This window comes from Netta rufina, assembly GCF_964035555.1.
Source record: "Netta rufina genome assembly, chromosome: 1".
NCBI lineage: Eukaryota > Metazoa > Chordata > Aves > Anseriformes > Anatidae > Netta > Netta rufina.
This window is the reverse complement of record NC_140123.1, coordinates 192,678,841-192,698,315: the sequence shown is the minus strand read 5'-3', so window position 1 is coordinate 192,698,315 and position 19,475 is coordinate 192,678,841. Positions and strand designations below refer to the sequence as shown.

At 43.2% G+C, this 19,475-nt stretch overlaps 1 protein-coding gene across 4 annotated transcripts in view; it reads right to left on the bottom strand.

Annotated features, from left to right (window-relative positions):
• ATXN7L1 (ataxin 7 like 1) overlaps positions 1 to 19,475 on the bottom strand; it is a 116,122-nt gene that overhangs the window by 94,985 nt on the left and 1,662 nt on the right. Inside the window, exon 1 of one of the 4 annotated variants that reach the window (XM_084306493.1) lies at positions 13,224 to 13,304. The exons of the other annotated variants lie outside the window; for them this stretch is intronic. Within the exon in view, the coding sequence (XP_084162619.1) occupies positions 13,224 to 13,248 (25 nt within the window). The 5' untranslated portion in view covers positions 13,249 to 13,304. Of the gene's footprint in view, positions 1 to 13,223; positions 13,305 to 19,475 lie in introns of those variants that run through there. 4 annotated transcript variants of the gene reach the window in all.

Sequence of the window (19,475 nt, the reverse complement as noted above, 5' to 3'; positions counted from 1 at the left end):
TTCTAAAACCACCAAACATAAATAAGAAAGAAATGCCATCAGTTCCAAAGAAATGCCATCAGTCAAAAACCTGAAATTTAAAGGCTCCTGGACGCATGAGGTGACCAGGATCACTCCCGGTGGGAGCTGTCCTGCTGTTGATGAAAACTTTGCCCCCTGTTTGGTCGGGCAGAGTGCTGAGCACACATTCCAAGGGAACTGGAAGCCAGCGGTAGCCCAGACACCCTCAAAACTTGGGACACTCTAAGCAAACAGAAACTTAATCATTTACCACGCTTCTCCATGCCTTCCATCAGATTCAGACAACTCGCAGGCTCCTGGAGGATTCCCACCTGAAGCACTTGCACACCCAGCAAATTGGGTGAGAGGGCAAGCTAGCGGCTAGGACACATCCCCAGCAGCTTCAGATTTGCTCCCAAAACATAACATCTCCCCCTGCTCCTCTTCCCTACCCTCCCCCAGGTAATCTCCTCTCACCTCGAGCCCTCTGTCCCCTTTCACCTCTCCAAATCTCTCTGGTTAAAAGCAATGCTATGGCAGAAATGGTGGGAGAAACTCCAAACCAAGTAAAAGAAGGAATCCCATGCAACACTAGGTTCCTTGCTTGCTCCCTCAACCAACTCCATAGGGGTGCTCTGGGACAGTTATTTTTTCTTGTTACGAGAGCAAACTGATACTCCCTGAAGTGAAAGGAAGCCTCCATCAAGTTACTGAGTGCTGTGACATCGAACTGCTACTCTGCCATCTGCTTGGAGCTAAAAGGAAACTGAGGAAAAAAAAACAAACAAAAAACCCACATGATTTTAAGGCATCTGAGGCTTCAATACACAGGTTAGACACCTACAGTAGAGTGCAGCCCATATATATTCCTGTATAAATAATACAATCCGAAGTAAGGTTTGCCAGTGGATTTTGCTAAGTACCTTGCTGTGTTTGACTGCAAGTACAGCACAAACACAACACAAAGTGTAAGGATTCTGAAGACATCTTCCACAACATGTTTTTTTTCTAGAAAGATTCAGAAAATAAGTTTTTCTCTCTCCTTAGGCAAAAGAAGAGTTAGAACTTAATTTGCCAGCAGCAGACGGTGTAAAGCTGTGGCTGGCCTCGGCCCCCAGGTCCCCCATCCCACCCTCCACTACCTTGCTCTCCATGAAATCAGCAGCTCCTCAAAGCGAGGCAAAACGGGATGTAGGCTCCATGCAGATACAGCTACCCACACTGGGTAAAGACCAGGAGATAGGGCTATTGGGAATGTCGTTGAAAATGTAGCAATTACCAGCATTACCATGCAGCAATTACCAGCAGCAATTCTTATTTCTTTTCCTCACTCCGCTCCCATACAGTCTCCCAGTGAAGGCACAGCCAAAGCACTCCAGCAACAGAACTGGAGATTTCTTTTCCATGTTTGGAGCAAGTCATTTGGCCTCTCTCTGTTTCTGTTTCTCCATCTGTGAAGTGTCGCAGAAAGCTTGAGAGGCTTAATTTATTAACAGGCTGCCAAGTGCTTTAGACAAGTGTGTTACTAAAGCATTAAAATTGTGTTCATTGGTTCTGAAAGGGTAAAGCGCTAGGCAAATCAAAATAAAAACAACAATATCCTTCGAGGAAGGCTACTCTGTTTGAATGCAGAAGTGTCATGTTTGTCTTATTTGCCTTTATAGGAAAAAAACACCTCCAGACTTTAAGTGTTTTATTACAGCAGGACATCCTGAACCCTCCTTTCTCCCCATGTCCCGTTACACTCTTGGAGGAGGTGATAAGCAGGGATAAACAAAACAGTAATGCCAAATGAAAGTGAAACATGCCCAGTCAGACTCACTGCCTCCAGGCCGCAGGGAGACCCATCGGCAACCCCTAATTGACAGCAGATGTCAGCTACAGGTTGGCTGAGCGGGGCAGAAAAGAGCCTGGATGCTAATACAGGCACGGGCAAGCTGCTCCCAACACCTGCAAAACACAATAGACTAGATACTGGTAGTGAGCAGCACTCAAGAGCTGGACTTCTTTCAAAGCAGCATCCACGTAGAAGTTTTATATCTATACAAAATCAGGCTTAAGTCATTTGCCTTTTTTTTTTTTTTTTTTTAATAAATATTCCTTTAGCCACCATAATTGGAATTGTAGAATCAGAGAATCATTAAGGTTGGAAAAGCCCTCCAAGATCACCTGGTCCAACCACCCCCTGCCACCAGTGCCACCACTAATCCGTGTCCCCAGACACCACGTCCAACCTCTCCTTGAACACCCCCAGGGACGGTGACTCCACCAATTCTCAAAGCCACTCCTGGCAAGACAAACAGTGCACCTAAAGCGCTGACAATGGACAAGGATGATATAAAAATGCCAGCTATATGGTATAGATACATATTGACCAAGCCCTCATAGACTAGTTACACTTAGAGTACATAACACCTACTTGTTGTAGCTAAAGCCACCTATGGTAAGCAGCAGCTGAAACAAAATAAGAAATCCAAAAGAGAGACTGGCAACAACAGCATGTTCATTTCCTTGTGTTTTTTTTTTTTTTTAATTATTAAAACATGATTAGCCCAAAGAGGTTAATATTCTTCAACACGTCACAAATGAAAAGCAGCCTGCATTTTGGCAAAAGACCCCCAGCACACACTGCCGAGGTTATAAAACCAGATGAGAGACTATAACCGATGCCTGAAAAGAATGTCATTTTCTATCACCAGACATTAAGAAAAACCTCAAAACCCAAAACATGATTGCAGAGAATTTTCTAAATATACGTATGTAAATGTATATATATTTTTATACACACACACACACACGTGTATTTTTAGGATAAAAAAGTGGATCTGTTGCAATCCACCTGTAGGAATTCAGCACGTAGAAACGCTAACGCTGCAGTGCCATCCTTCATCTTGTTCCTGCTAACCTTTCTGTGCACTTCAGATCTTTTCCAGCCTGCAAACAGGCTTTGCACCACACTGCTGCTGTGCCTTAATGCCGGTAGGTAGCCGAGCACCACACAGCTGCTCTGTCACAACCCCCCAAGCAGCACAGGGGGAGAAAATGTGATGGAAAACCTCACGGGCTGCACAAGAGCCAGCACACCACTCACAAGACGGCCCGATCCAGCTGTCAGGGCCGTGCACTAACCCTCTGCACCCCCAGGCTCCCACAGCAGCACGAGGTGTTTCAGTTCCACGCCGCTCAAAGCCCACGCTGCAAAACCCACCGTGCCTACAGCATCCCGAAGAATCACCATACACTGAAAGCAACCTTTTTTTTTTTTTTTTTAGTTCCTCACAGGTGTGGCTCTCTCCCAGTAGGTGACTGGCAGCAAGAAGTGAGGGTTTCAGTTCTGTCAGATGTTCAGAGAGCAAAGTGCTCCTCTCTGGGAGCTGGCACCTGACCCACGTGCCATGCCAGGCACGCACTGATAGCAGTTAACGGGCTCCTTCACACAGCTCCTTGCGGGACAGGAGCTCTTCTGGCTCTGCTGTCACTTGTCTCCTGCAGAAGCCTATCCTGACATTTTGATAAGGGGAGTGGAGAAGCGAGGAAGGCCTTCTTTGTAATCAACAGACATCAGGTGAAACTCAGGATTCAGGATGCCCTGACTGTTTTAGGCCATCACAAGCTACACGAGGCCCTGAAGCTCTCCAGCTTGTTTCTCCTACAGCAAGTACAGCTTTTGGAAGATGACAGTCCAGGTCAATTTAGAATTTGAGACCGCTGCATGACAATCCAGAGCACGACTTTTAATTATTATTTTTTTAAACATTTGCCTTGTTCCAGTAGAAGGCAAACGAGAAATAAGAACTTTGGGGCTGTTACCTTCCATCTTGATTACGAGCGATGAGAAACAGCACCTCACAGGAAGGTGAAGCCTTGTCTTGAGCTTTCTACAATACAAGTTTCCATACATTTACAGATCTTTATCTGACAGCGACAGTAAGCTAGACCTGCCTAAAACACAGCCCAGCAAACCACTGCCTTGGCTGGTTACCCTGGGCAGATGAAGTCTCTATCTGACTGCTTCCTCCAGCTGCCACGAAGCTGCCCCTACTGCAGGATATCAGCCTCCTTCTTGAATTCCTGCTTTCAGATTAGAAATTGAACTTTGTGGTGCTTTATGTCAAAGTATCACCTTCTGTATTTGCCAGAGTCTCATATGCAGTTTATCTTAACAGAAGTATGGATTAAACAATGAAGAAAAGGTTAAGCAGACCACGTATCTGCACGAACTTCCAATGGTTGTAAGCATTCTTCAGAGCAGATCCTGGCTTAATCCAGTGTTTGCGAAATTGGGGATAGAGGGACCTATATGGCGAGGGGATTATGACAGTGATATTCCATCCAAACATTCAGGTTAGCTCACTACACACATAAATGTTCTCTATTCCCAACTAAGAGCTGACAGATCAGCCCCCTGCCAAGCTACATCACCTTGTCCCCAGCACCGAAAAGGAACTGAGGAAGGATCAGCCTCTCTGGATGCTTAGACCCTCCTCCATGGTACGACTCCAAGGTAGCTCAGGCCAGGTACGGCCTTGACATTCCTGGCCACAAACAGCTGGAGCTCGTGCAGAGGATTCATGTGGCCCTGGAACAGGACGTGCACTGACACACGCTTGGAGCAAATCTCATTTCTCACTTCACAAGTTGCTTTAGCCTTCCCAACTGCAGAAAACAAAAACAAACATAAACCCAAAGCCTAAACCTGATCTGCAGTCCTGAAATTCTTTATTTTTTATTGGATGTGGAGGCCCAGAAATTTAACAGTTCATACACAGAAATCCAATATCGAGTATTTTCTTTTTTAGAGCCTCAATTCACGAAGCTTTATTTTACAAGTTTTGCAGGCAGTAATACTGGTAAGGGGAGGAGGGAGGAGAATTTATAAACGTGAGTTGTAGCACATTCACCTTCCCCCTATTTTTGTGTACAATGCTTGCAGCAGTTACAGAACCACCGAGGTTGGGGAAACCTCGGTGTGTCTGCACTGGCAGTTGGTTAGGTGCTTCCTTTAAGCCCACATACACAGCCTCTAAGTTGAGGAGTACCTTAAATCAGCCCTGCTGTGGATATAACCAGGAGAAGAGGTGACCCTCTCGCTCAGGTTATCCCCCGATTTTACAGCAAAGAGAGAAACTAAATGATTTAAATGCTATAGTCCTTCAAAAAATTTCTACTATTTCTTTTGCTAAACCAGGACACGGAGTTCTCCCACAGTTCATTAGAAATTACAGAGCCTCTTACTTACCATAAAGATTGACCTGCCATGCCCTCATAAATCCACGGGCAAGAGGGCAGCACCAGAAAAAACAACACGGTCACAAAAGTTGTTTTCCTCTGCAAACAAAGCGAAGCCAAAGAAGATCTTTGGGCCCAGCTGCCAGTTACGTGAACCAGGGTGAGAAGGCACAAAAACGACCTGCAATGCTTCTAAGAAGGCTAACAATTATTTTGTAAAAGATTAAGTTATTCTTAGAATTAGCAAATGGAGAGATATTTGTGGGTTTGATTGGTAAAATAAAAAGGGAGAATGGAGAGCACTACTTCCTCTTTTGCCTGTTCCTAGGGGACAGTCCCCTCTCACCCACCCTGCCAGCAAGCTGGCTTTTTGCTCTGACCACCTCGCCTTTCACATTAACTTTTCTTTTAACAAAAGCAGCATTTAGCATCTATGCAGTTTTACAGAGGGGAAGAATTAAGAACAAAAAGCTTGCTTATGATCTGGACTGAATGTCTACGTTAATTCTGCCCATAGAAATCTACCACGTTCCTCTAGCTTCACAGCCAAGCTTTTTGGTTTGTGAAGGCACCCTCCCTGGGAAGCACCAGGGCCTTACACGAGGATTTTGTGCAACAGGGAGCCTACTACATCCCTTGATAAGCTGTTCCTATTTAATTGTATCGTTAGAAAACTGCAACTTACTTCTAGCCTGAACTGATCTAGCTTCAGCTTTCAGCCACGAGAATCCCCTTAATCTTGCTGACAAAGAGCCACCGAACTGACAGATACCTTCGCCCTGTCTAAGTACTTACGGACTTATCAGGTAGCCTCTACCGTCTGTTGATAAACTAAATAGATTGAGCTGCTTAAATCTTCCATGCTAAAGCTGATTATCCAGACCTCAAATTAATGTAGATTTTTTCTGAACCCCTTCTCGTTTTTTTTCCATCACCTTTTTGAGTGCACACATCAGAAGTGAGATGTAGTTTTCCTGTAAAGCTGGGGAGAAAGCAGCAGTATTCACCTCCCTCCTGCTCTGTTTCGCTGTCGTGCACTTCCAGCCTTTTTCAAGGCTGCTTTGCACAGGCATGGTTAAATTTATCAGCCTTCTGGAGTAAACCTTCCTTCTCCACTTATATTCTAGATGAAAGCTCCTTCTAACACAACCACCTCAGAATGGACCACGACCAAATTTGTTGGTTTGTTATAGTGTTTTTTTTTTACCCCAATTGTACAAGCTCTACATCTAATGGAACATATGAGTTCAATGCCTACACTTCACAAAGGAAAAACCACAGAGCAAAAAATGACGTTGCAATCATGTAATAGTTCCCAAATTTAAAGGTACCTCCTTCAGCAGCTATTTCCTTCAATCACCTCACCGTTCACCATCTATTTTGCACCCCGGTGTACTGATGCTCCCTCGTATATTCACCTCTTGAGGTACTGGGTGGACACAGCAGAGTTTATTTTAAGCAAAATCAAGTGGGCACAAAGGAAGGTTGCTTCAGGCTAGAGGCAGTGAAAGGGCAGAGCCGTAGGCTAGCCATGGAGGATTTAATAATGCAATAAATCACCCCATGTAGTAAAAATTTATTGCCTGCTATGATCTTCAATCGGATTGGTGACCAACTGGATCACCAGCTAGTTTCCTCTTCTGTCTCAGATAGAAACATAACCCACCTATGGCCACAAAGTAGCTAGGGTAACCAAAATAAAAAACTGAAAAGTAAGATCGTATCCTTTCCTGGTATCCACCCTCCTCACTGGCACAGCAGGTGCAGGGAAGAAGATGACCCTAGTGACATCTGCACGGGAAAGCAGCAAGCAAACTAGGTTTTGGAGAAGTAACATCAAGTCCTACTTTCAAGTAAGTTTAAAATGAGAGAAAAGCACTAGAATTAACACTAATATTTATGGTGACTGTGTACAACACACTAGTATTCAGGGTGACTTGCTAAAATACAGTGAAGTACCTTTTATTCCCCCTCTTTTTCCCCTCTAACAACAACTGGCCGGTTCTCTTAAACTTGGTTCAGGCAACTGTTCTTTGGGGGAAAAGATTAGCCCCAGCACTTCATTTCAAGCGATGGCAGCCTTTGATCACTGCTTAATTTTAATAAGCAAAATTTGGTGCCATTGGGAGCATCTTTTGGAAATCTGTAAGCACGGAGCTAGTCTGTAAAGTACGCCACAACCTCTCACAGGCAAAGGTGAGGCACTTTGGTCTAAAAATGCTGTGTTTTGGTTGTTTGTTTTAAATTAATACATCCTGTGTTCACACTGCAATCTAGAAATGAGGTATTGCTCCTTTCCTTTCCAAATCATTATGCAATAAAATGTTTTGGGGAGGCTGGATGCCACCCTATCAGCACACTGAAGGCTTTCAGCATTCTTTCATTTAATTCCAGCGCAGGTAGGATTAGGCTGTCAACAGCAGCCATATTTGCATTCAAAGTCCCCCGTTTCAGTGACAAACGGATTGATTTCTGCGCATAGCTGTGGAACACCTTGGGCTTTTTCCCAAGGAAAGGTGATACACGAGAATTATCGGTCGTTACTTGGTTATTTTTGTGATTTCTTCCCATTCATTCACTTTCTCATCCAAGCGATGGGTGTGCTGCAGACACCGATCACATTTCATATCCTTCCTCTAGATATACACACACAATCTCAATTATTACTAAAAGCAGTTTTAACACATGATTTCAAACGCAGGGAAGTCCTTCTCACACCTTCACAGTATTAAAATGAAGACGCTTCCAAAAGCACGTTCTGTGTTGTTCTCACAGCACTCTACACTTGCACGTGGTACTTCCAACACCTGCCATGAAAAGCCCACCTTGGAAGGGTTCTCCTGAAACTAAATCCAAACTCTTGAGGACTTTGGTCACAACAGATTCACTCTAAGGATGAAAGTCCATAGCAAGAGTCAAAGCTGCTTACAATTTCGTATCCCATTTAGCCTCTAATCCCACAGCACACAAATAAATGGACATAAAAGAGCTAGTGAAGAAGAAGAGAATATGAAAGAACGACAAATGCTGGTGCGTACACATTGTGTTTGTTTCTCTTCAGTTCTGGGCTAGTATCAAAACCAGGGCAGGTTTCAGGAGAGCAGATGAGGCTGAAGCCTAATAAAGAAGGGAATGTTTAAGTATTTAGAGAACAGAGAGCATGTTTAGGAAACGGATTTAAGGAAGAATAAGATTTATCTTTCAGTAATGACACCGTGTGTCATTTTTGCAGTTCAACAATTACAAGTTGTTTCACTTTCCAGCTCCAAGACACTAAGATAATACTAACAAGACGCAAAAACTTTTTTTTTTTTGCTTTTTTTTTTAAATGAACTGCTTTCACTAGAAAACTCTTCTGCACACATCTTCCGTGTATGCTCTACTATCAGCTTTGATGCCTCCTTCCTCCACATCAACTAATTATTCTCTGCCTCCTTCAAATTCCTCCTTAAAATAGCTGTCAGCATGCCATTTTTCAACATTCATAGACAGACTTTTGTCTTCACAACACACACTGCTCATAGCTTTGTCTGAAGTACATTTGAAGGTCTCTAAAATACAGACCACCCCTTCCCATTTTTAGAGCTACCCCTTCCACTCATTTTACACTATTTAAGCATGTAAGTTACACACCTCTTCAGAGTTTTTTCCAAACATACTTACTAAAAAGGCATTAAAAAAAAATTCAAGAAGCCTCACATTCAGAATAAACTGCCAGGAAAGCAAGAAAGCTTCACCATAGTTTTGTTTTGTCAAAAAACTCGGAAAACAGTCAGGGTAGCGACAGGTATCTTGAAAGCTGGAAACATAATGAAAGCTGCAAATAAAATCTGCAGCATTCCCTCATTTCAGCGATGCAGTCAAGAAGACTATTTTTTTTTCTGATGAACAAGAAACCCCAAAATACATGAAGCTGCATTATGCTTTCCAGAGCCTAAATACCTACAAAGCTGGGTAACACACACCCAGTGTGCTGTAGGTTTTGATATTAGCTGGAGAAAACTTACCCCAAGCACAAAATATACAAAAAGTCTATAAAAATACAACTATGTGCAGCTCACCATAATTCTAAGAGCTCAAACACTTTTTCTCCAATTTCCCCTTATGTTTTTGAATTGCCATGCTTTCAGTTTCTTAGCGTATTTGCTCAGGATTCTCTAAGTCTTCTAGAAAGCCAAAAAAAAAACCAAAATAAAAACATGAATCACAGAACACAACTGTGGACTTAAGAGACCTTGAAGAGAAAATCTGAAGACTTTTTACAAACATTAATTCACTCTCCACAACTGCAAGATGTTTATGAACTAGTTGGATGACTGAACACTTACAGCAGGCAGGGAGACAGGCAGAAAGCTGCTTGGGAAAGAAAGGAAATGCAATGAATAAAACCTCCCAAGCCAAAAGATCAGCTCAGTCATCCTGTGTGTGTGCAGACAACTCTTTCTCCTCGCATTCTTCTCTTCCTGATCCTTTCCTTACACAGATGTTTAGATCTACTGAAGAAGTGTGAAAACCTGAGATTAACATCTTAAAACACCGCGTTGCCTGTATCAGGAACAGCCGCCATTCCCATGTAACACCTCGAAAATCATTAAGTCCTGCTTCCTCAGAAGGAAAAAAAAAGTGCTGCATCAAAACATGCCTGTCTGTAGTAGGTAGACAGTGCCAAGCTCGCTCTGCCATGCAAGACAAGCAAAAGTTCGTGTTTACCAGAGCGCTGAGGCTACACCCTGCACATTATGACTTATTAGCCTGGGCCCAGTCCATGAAAATGTAATCGTATGGCCTTGCCTTAGCTCTCAGAGCAGGAAGCACAAGTCAGGATCAGTAAGTGAGGGCTCTTCTAGGCATACAGCTGCTCCTGATGCCCTGTGAAGAACAGAACCACTGAGCTAGCAAAGCAAAGCCCTTTGATCTCCCTCACGGGATGTGTTAGCTATAACCAGTGAACAAAGCACAGGAGCCTTCTACTGCCAAAGCCATGGTCTACACAATCATCGCTCTCCTTGGAGAAAGGTGAGAGCCTCTTGATTGCTCCTCTTCTTCTTCAAGGCTTTGAAGCTTCTCAAAGGCACGCCATGGATTCAGACGCGGGGCAGTCGGGGAGGGCGAGCTGCCAGCAGTCCTCTCTCCAGTCATCTCCGAAATAATCTTTCATCGGGGAACCTGACCCAAAGGCTGACCCAGCATATTCTGAGTGGCATCAATTTACTCCCTCAGCACCGCTTGTTATTGCCAGCCCATTATTCCCGATATCCAGCACTCCACCCTCTACCACACTTACTACGTATTTTTGCCCTTTCTGTTTCTACCTTTGATGTTTTTTTTTCGCTTCTCCTTGTTATGACGAGGTCTGACTCCACCGATCCTGAACCCATGCTCATTTTAATGATATCCTCCTTTTAAATACCGTTTCCGCTGCTTTATCCTTGCCTGGCCTAGAATTTGCAGTGGAAAAGGGAACCAGTCTGGAAATGAGGTTAGTGCATTCTTTTTCCCCCCTCTCTCTCTTTCCCTGCTGCTTATTAAGCCGTGCCATTCCTCCAGTGGAGCTGAACCCACACCTGCAACTTCAGCCTTTTTTCCTCCTCCTTTTGACTCACTCCTCGAGCCTTTCCTCCTGTCCATCTCTTGCTCCACAGCAGAACACAAATACAAGAACACGAAAGAGCCAGAAAAAAAGAACACCGCAGAACATCTGTCCAAATCCTCTCTTATCACCCCAATCCTCACATCTCCTTTCCTGTTTTTATGTTCAACTTCTTTCTCCTCCTGCTCTGACAGCCAACCAGTATTTCCCCTGTCTGGGAGCCTACCTCTGATCCCGTGTTTCTCTAACTGCACTGCTTCTCTTTGTATCCGTCTTTCACCTTTAAACTCATTATGAGCTGTTTAATGACAAATTACACTTGCAATTTGTCTCCGGCTCCAGCCTGAACTCCCTTCAGCTGTCCCTGGCAATCCAAAGCAACTGCTTTCATTAAAATGTCTGAAAACGTCTTAGTACTGCAACGTCACCAAATCTGTCCTCCGTAACCCTCGTGTGTCTTTCATAGAAAAATAAATTTCTCCTTTTGAAGCATTTTCCTTTTCTGATTTCCATGATTCTGTGCTCTCCTGCTTCCCTTCCTCCCTCTGTCAACTCTTTCACAGGTCACTGAAGGCCTCCTTATTGCAGCTTCATCTTCTGCTTGGGCCCTACTGAGCTACAATTTTTGCCTTTTCCTTCTGTCTGGGAATCCCCCGAATCACACACTCAGCTCCTTCGGACACAGGTCTCAAACAGAGTAGATTTATCTCTACACAAAACTCTCAGCCTATCTTTCTGACACCTCTCGTCACCGAGTAGCTGTCAGCTTCAGCTCAGCATGGCCAGAACAGACCTTAGATTTCACCTCTCCCCACCCTCTTGTCTCCGCTGTCTTTCTTGATCGCTGTGGACAGCAGCAGCATCTCGCCCATCATTCAGATATGAAATACGATGTCATCATTGACAATGACTTTTCTCTCGATCCATTTACTCGGGCTACATCTGTATCTAAATGATTCTCCCTGTCTTGTATCCTTAGGACAGTCTTCGCTCAAGATCTCCAGAGCTAAAGGTCTGTCCTTTGCCTCACAGTAGTCACTAAGGTATTTTTGCCGCAACAAACATTCTCCTGCTTATTCACCCTGTTTCAAAAGTTATTTTGAGGAAATAGAAAAAAAATGATCTATCATTACTCTACATCCTTCTGTGCACAAGTCTCTAGTTCAACTTTAAGCACTGGAAACAATTCAGCTTTGCTTTTCAGGTTCCTCTGTCTCAACTATGTTATACTGCCCAAATCCTACTTGCTCTCACATCATTTGCTCATGTTTCTAGAGGGTTCGTGACGGCAGTGTTCATTTATTAAGCTTCTAACAACCAGGCCGTATTTGCATTCAGGCCAGCTTCCACCCTCGAGTAAGGACGCCTTGCAAGCACTTGCAGCACTACTTCACTGCTCTCTGAACATCACCTGAAAGCTTTTCTTGCACCATTCTAAGAAAAGCATGCTACTAGCAGTCAAAATCTACCATCTATCATGCTGAGCAACTGTGCTTTTTTGATTTGTCAATATTAAAACCCCTGCTTTGTCACGTATTTTAAAAAATAGTTCTCTGTGGCACAACGATTTCACAACACAAACACACACGCACACAGCCCTGTGCCCGTGCCCCGCACAGCAATGTCCAGTCCCTGATGGGGCTCCTACACATTGGGATCCTGCAAACAACAACACTCCCTTCCTACTGAGGGCCGTGACAGATGAATTACTTACATTCACCCAGCTCATTGTCCTCCAGCTGACTCCATTATCAGCCCCAAACAAACAAGTTTTGGCTCTGTCGATGCTTGCTGCGGTGGCGTGGCTCCAACAAACTTTTCTGATCTAAATCATCAGGAGCATCCTGCCTGCCTCCACGGGGCATAACTAAGAGCTGCTGAAATAATTACTGGAGAGGTTAACTATCACCTGATAACCGACCTGACCTGCACAAGCAGCCAGCCTGAAGGTGGCTTCCCCTAGAGCAGAGAACACCCCTCAGAGATTGAGGGATGAACGCACGTGATGATTTACACTTCTGTAAATCCCCACTTCCCCCATTCTGACCATTTCAACCCACAAGAATGACAAGCTAAAGCCACCTTCTGCTACCACAGGGGCGTTTCAGTCCATCCTGTTTTGTCTTAGTAGGCAAGATTCAAGAAGCTTGTCAACAGCTATTACTTCCACGATACTAGCGCTGTCCAATCCAAATAAAACTTCAAAATCCCAGAGTCTCTGCCCCTCCTGCGTCTAGCCCCACCGCAGGAGGAAGAGGAAGAATGACTGGACAGAAAACATCAAAGACTGTGTAGTAGGAAGAAAAACACACAACATATAAACAAAGGAAAGAAAAGAGCACAGCAAAGATCCCCTCACAGACTCAAACCCCACAAGCACTCGTCCTTTGCCAGTCATTCTTACATCTCGATGTTTCTTCGCCAGACATTCTTCTCTCTCTTCTGCCCAACACCTGCTCCAAGTGAACGGAAAGGGAAGCAAGCCCAAGCCCCTTGTGTGCTGTACGCGGCTCTGTCACAATACAACTGCTTCCGTTTTGCAGACGATTCAGGAGGAGCCTGGGGACTACGTGAAACTGCACTAGAAATAAATTGGTACCAGCAGCCGTACAGGACCTGGAACTTCTGCCTTGGAGTCCTCTGCTACTTCTGGCTGACAGTCCTTGGGATCTGGGACAACCACGTCTTTCCTTCCTCAGACACCACACATTTTATATACACGCGCTCACCAACACCAACAAGCAGTAAGACCAAACTATTCTGAAGGCTTATTGCTGTCAAGAACGCAGGGAGGAAGATATGTTGGGCTGTATTATTAATATAATGTGGTGAAATGTGAAAGGAGACTGCTGAACAATAATCGTGGCATTTCACAAGTATGGCAGACATCTCTATTTCTCTTTAGTGTACGACCACAAGCAATCAGAAAGCTCACTTCACCATCATCGGTGGCTTTCATGCATAACTTTTAATAAGCCACATGAGTTATGACGCAACCAATTCCTTAAAATCACCAACAATCAATCACAGAGAGTGGACAGAGGAAGAAAAAAAAGAAATGAGAGAAATGATGCATGCAATAGTTGGTTTTCCTCTGCCCCATATCTGTCTTCAGTAACTGCAGGATTCCATCTTCAGTCTGAGTCAGCTCAGACAGATGCACAGCACGATGACAGAAACTGGATCACTTTACCCACACAGGGTCTCTCCCTCACCCAGGAGGAGAACCATCAAAGACTTCTCGCTACAGACTTGCTGAGAGATCTGTCAAACACCCTTACTGTTTCACTACAGCATTAGCCACAGGTTTTTTGGCACATAAATTACTAGCTTCACCTGGCACCCTGCACCATAAACTCCGGAATCAGCTTCTTCAAGGACAAGCCAAAGAGATTCTCCACCAAGCTGAACTTGGAAGACAAGAGACGTTCAGTAACTTGACATCAATCCATACCCAATAGAAGCTGACAGTATTTTTTGTTAGTTATTCTAAAATTACTCTTAATAACAAGCTGTCATGACACTCGTATAACCTTATGGTGGAGTTAACTCTGAGAAATACTCATCCATACACTGCTTTTGCTGCAAGTGATCTTCCTTAGTGATGCACGTAGCGTTAGACATCAGAACTTCCCCTAGAAATTTCACCAGAAATTTAAGCTTTCTGCCAAGAGATTGAATGATCACTCCAGCAATACATAACTTAAACAAAATGTATTTTAACCATGTTTCCCATAGGATTTTCCACTGTTCCCATCTCATACACCTCAGCCCTGGCTAAATGGCCAACATCTTTTGCCGTGAAGGTAAAACAGAAGCTGATAATGGCCTGGTTTTTAGTTACCTAGGAACAGAAAGCCCATTTCTTGGAAATTACTCCATTTCTCAGTGGCAACTTGTGTAGTCCTTCTTTAAGCATGGAAACCTGTATTTCATCTATAAACTGTAATCCACATGCAGAGGCAGATCAACAAGGAAGCACATGTGATTCTGTATCTCAACTGAAATTAGATACACGTTATTTCACTTTCAGCTTTGACAACAGGGCTTGGGGTGCACTGCCGTAGACACGCCGTTTCCCTCTCTCTCTCAAGTCCCGAGATAAGTTCCAACAAGCAGGAGGAACGTCAGCGCCAGGTCTCTAGTGGCAGTGCTGTCCGTGGACAGAAAGCCACACTTGCTTTCCTCACTGGCATTCAAGAGACATACCTCAAACTAAAGGAGGACTAAGCCCTTCAGAGCAACTCTTGCAGAAATACAGGGAGAACACCTGAACATGAGATGCTCCACCTAAAAAAACAGAGCTTTTGAAGAAGTCATTTACAGAACATCAGTTTTAGATCCATATTCAAAAACCTCAAAATCCCGATTCAAACCACAGAATGACCAGAGAGCACTCCCATTACTCTGCTTTTGTTACCCAGAGTGTGGGTTGATGAGCTAAAGGACATAGACTCTAGCCTCACAGTTACATAGTTGTTTTCTGAAAGCTGACCTACAATTCTTTCTAAATTTCTGGGCACAATCACACACAAGGTTTCATTCTTCCTCCACCACTGGTCCTCAAGACGCGTTGTCTGAGGCCACAACCAGGAGCCACTCCGCTCCCGAAGCTGTCCACGGAAAAATAAACGGAGGCAGGTATCACATCTGATCAGGAATTCAAACGCCAGAGCCCAAATGATTCAAACCCACTGCCATTTCTCGTCCTGAACAAAACCCCCATCAGGACCTTTGCTCTTTACCCTTATCCTCAGCATAAAGATAAGAATGGTAAGGAAAAGTTCCTCTTTAGGACGGACACATTTCTGTATCCTGCAAATTCTCAGGCTGTTTGCTCACCAAGCTCTACCTGAATATTACATCTGCTTAAGAACCAGTATCTCTGGAAGACCTTATTAGACTACAGGGAAGAGAAAGAAAATTTTACAGTATTCACCCCTCTATTTTCTCCACTACAAAACCAAAAAGAACCCAAATCACCAACTAAGGTAAGGTGACCTAAATCCACTGACCTCTTCACCTCTTCCTTTTGGGGCAAGCCATTACCATCTTATTTCCCTCTCAGCCCTTCCCAACATTCCCCCCCACCACAAAAAGGTGAAAGATGAAGGCAACTAAAAAAAATAACAGCTTATTCTTAAGTTTTTCTTTGATATGTTTTTAAAGGAGACAGACATCACCCTCCACAAACCACTAGCAAACAAAAAATTAAAGAAATCAAATCAACTCCCTGTGCTTACATTAACCAGCTGCTTGCTTTCTCTTCTTTCACAATCTTCTCATAAATAATTTTAGTTCTCTTCCTTGTTTTTCATACAGTACAATGCTGTATGCTACAGCTTTTTTTTTCCCCCTACAGAAGTGTTCCCTATCATCTCCCATCCTCCTTAACTTCTTATTTCTCCATGAGGAATGATAAAACCATCAAGATACTTTTCTGAAGAAAAAAATACAGTGAGCAGAGCTAATCAGCATCCTTTTAATTTTGTTCTGATGTTACCAGGGCATTTAACAAAAAACTTTCCATCAGATATTTACGTGGGAAGTCAAAACAGGAAAAACACTGGAAACAATCACCCAATAGATAAAAAAGCTCTGGTTTGCACGTACAATCTTCAAGTCAAATGGTCACATTGGGGGCTGTACAAGTATCGTACAGAAAATCCCAGATTTTAATGCAACATCAGAAAAACTGAACAGAGTATTTTATGTAACATCCTTAATGCTAAACAATAATGAAACAGTCTGGTTACTGACAAGATTATCTAAGACAAAACACACACATCATCAGACCGAAACCTCAATAATACAAACCCACTGAACTGAGAAACTGAAGTTGACTATGACACCAAGTACCCAGATTTAGATCTAAATCCCACAGGTCATATTTAACCCTGCTGTAGTTAGGAAAGATACACAGGATATCTTTTGCTCCTTTTAACAGCCTGTGTCTGCCTAGAAATACTCCCAGCACTTAATCCTTGCGCGTTTGCTAACCTGATTTTATACACAAATAAACTAGAGTTCCGCAGGTAAGAAAAACCTCACATTCTTCTGTTTTCTTAAATGCTGTATAAAGTCAAACATATGCCTCCAAAATTAATCTAAACTCAGTTGCAGGTTATTACTGGCAATAAAATGCCACAACATCTATTCCAAGCATGCAGTTATGGTGACTTTTCACAGGACACAAATTGTCAAATAAATACAGGCTCGTTTTGTTATGCATGCTATCAGTAAGAAAATCTTCAATTCTTCAAATCTGCCATTCGACTTTTTAAAATTCAATATAAATTCCAAGTGCATCTCCTATTCTGATAACCCCTCTTCTAGCTAAGCTGGTTGGTTGGTAGTGATTTCTCAGATAAGTTACACAATACTGTTTCAGCTTCCTGATTAGATAAGCAGATAAAGTTGTTTTTATTTTTTTTTTCTCTGGCACACACATTTATGCATAAAATTTTTCATTTTCTGTGAACACTTGCAACTTCGTAATCCCCTCTCCACAAATCTACGTGCCAGTAAAAGTCAACCATGGACAAACTACATCACTGAAGGAAAACATAAAGTAAGTATTAGCATGCAAAAAGCAATTCTGTCTACAAAACTGAACAAACGTTCAGGAAATTTCTCTCCCTCTGTGCTGCCTATATACACACACCGTAGAATAAAAGAAAGCAGCGAGCAATCTTCCTATGGTGTTATTCCTTCCCTACAGATGGGGCACAGAGTGCACGCAGCCTCAGGCATCTCTTGTGTTACAGAAAGGAACAGCACGGCCGGACTGTGACCCCTTGGCCCAGGGATGTGCTAAGAGGTACCCACCACGTTGGCAGGAGGGTTTGGGAGCCCATTTCCCTGCTGCCACTGCAGAACATCATCTCCTGAGTCCCACCCGGGCTGCCAGGAGGAAGAAGAGCAGCCCGTCACTTAAATAAACAGAGGACGTGACCAGAAAGGAGGCAGCGACACAGGGATGAAGCTGGATGGAAGCATTTTTTTGACACCTGGTTCTACCAAACCCAAACGAGCCCCCTTGTCATGGTAGGGAGGAGACCATCGCCCTCCCACCCCTTCCCCACACCATCCTCCCTACGAACAGCTTCACTCACCCAAACGCGCCCCTTGCCTAGCCGCCTATAAGGGATATTGACCAAAGCTGACAAAACTCAGACAAATATTACAAGAAGCAAGCGTGGCAAGATCAGATTTTCCACTGTCTTTGTTGAACAGGGCTGTAATTTTTAATACTCACAGTCCTGCCCGTCTGTCACCCCAGTTACCTTACACACATAAAGCCTGATTTCTGTAAGACACCGCTTACGATCCCTACACAATTACCTAAGACTGCGAAGCAAAAATGAGTTGGGTTTGGTATTAAGACCCACCACAACTCCAATCCTTGTCTATTAACAAAGCAAATAAAAAGAGTCAACACCTCACGCAAGAGATGTGTGCAAGATCCGAATAAGAGCACAAGCGTCTCTGCAAGTATGTCAGCAATGTTTTCTGTAAACCACTCTAACCCTTCAAATTTTTCCCCACCTTTACTCTTAAGGATAGCGAGGCTCAGGGAAGATTTACAGTGGGCGTTCAGACACACGGGTGGGTGTGGTGAAAGCACCTGTATTAACTGGCTGCTTAAGTGAATGCAGTAGAAATATTTCGACACACGCTTATTTATTCAAACTTTTGGGAAGTTCTTTCTAAGTGATCCCAAGCAAGTTACCACTTGGAAGCAAAACAATTCCTAAAGATTTTTGTTTGCTAAATACAGCAGTCATTTTTGTTCGTTTCTTGTTTTTCTTTTAAACTGTACTGCAATGCAAGCACTATAAAAAGTAATAAGCAGTTCACACCTGTCACAATCAATAGCAATAACGACATTACGCTTTGTTTGGAAATAATTTTTCTGGAGAGCACGTTTAAATAGATCGCCCTTGCTGGAGTCTCTAAACTCCCCAAAAACAAACAAGGAGAGACTACAGCTCACAGCCTAGACTGAGTCGTTCTAGGAAACGATTTGCATATTAGGTATGACTAAGGAGCAGTGATGCTCTTCAGTCTTTCTCTCAAATAGCTCCACAATGAGAATTTGTGCTCAAGGACTTCTAGGCACAAAATATTTAACCTCAACAAATGATGCTCCTTATGGAGGCCAAGCTCCAGTAGCAAGATTTTTGTTCAATTGCTTTTGAATCAAGTGTATGCTCAATGCTACGGATGGACTCACAGAATGTTTGAGCCTTGAACATTTACCTATAAATAAGCTACGTTAGAATCCCAGTTCCGTCTCTAACTTATTTTTGGGCCGCAAAATAGAGTTCAGGCACATAAGAGTCAAGATGGGAATACAACCAAGCTTGGCATCTCTGTGGAGGCCTTTCAAAGTGGAGGTTTTATTCTACTTTTAATATATTTTTATTTAATGTGCACTCCACTCCAATCTTGTAGTTTATCACACAAATTTACGTTACTGATTAATTCATTCTTTTTCTAAGGGCTCACTTATAAGACATAATATTCAATTGAGCTGCCAAGATGCTCAAAATTAAACATGCCTGTAATGACAACAATAATATGATGAGAAGCTTAACATCATTTCAGAATATGTATTATGACATTACAGGTAATAGTGGGATTTCTCTCAGCA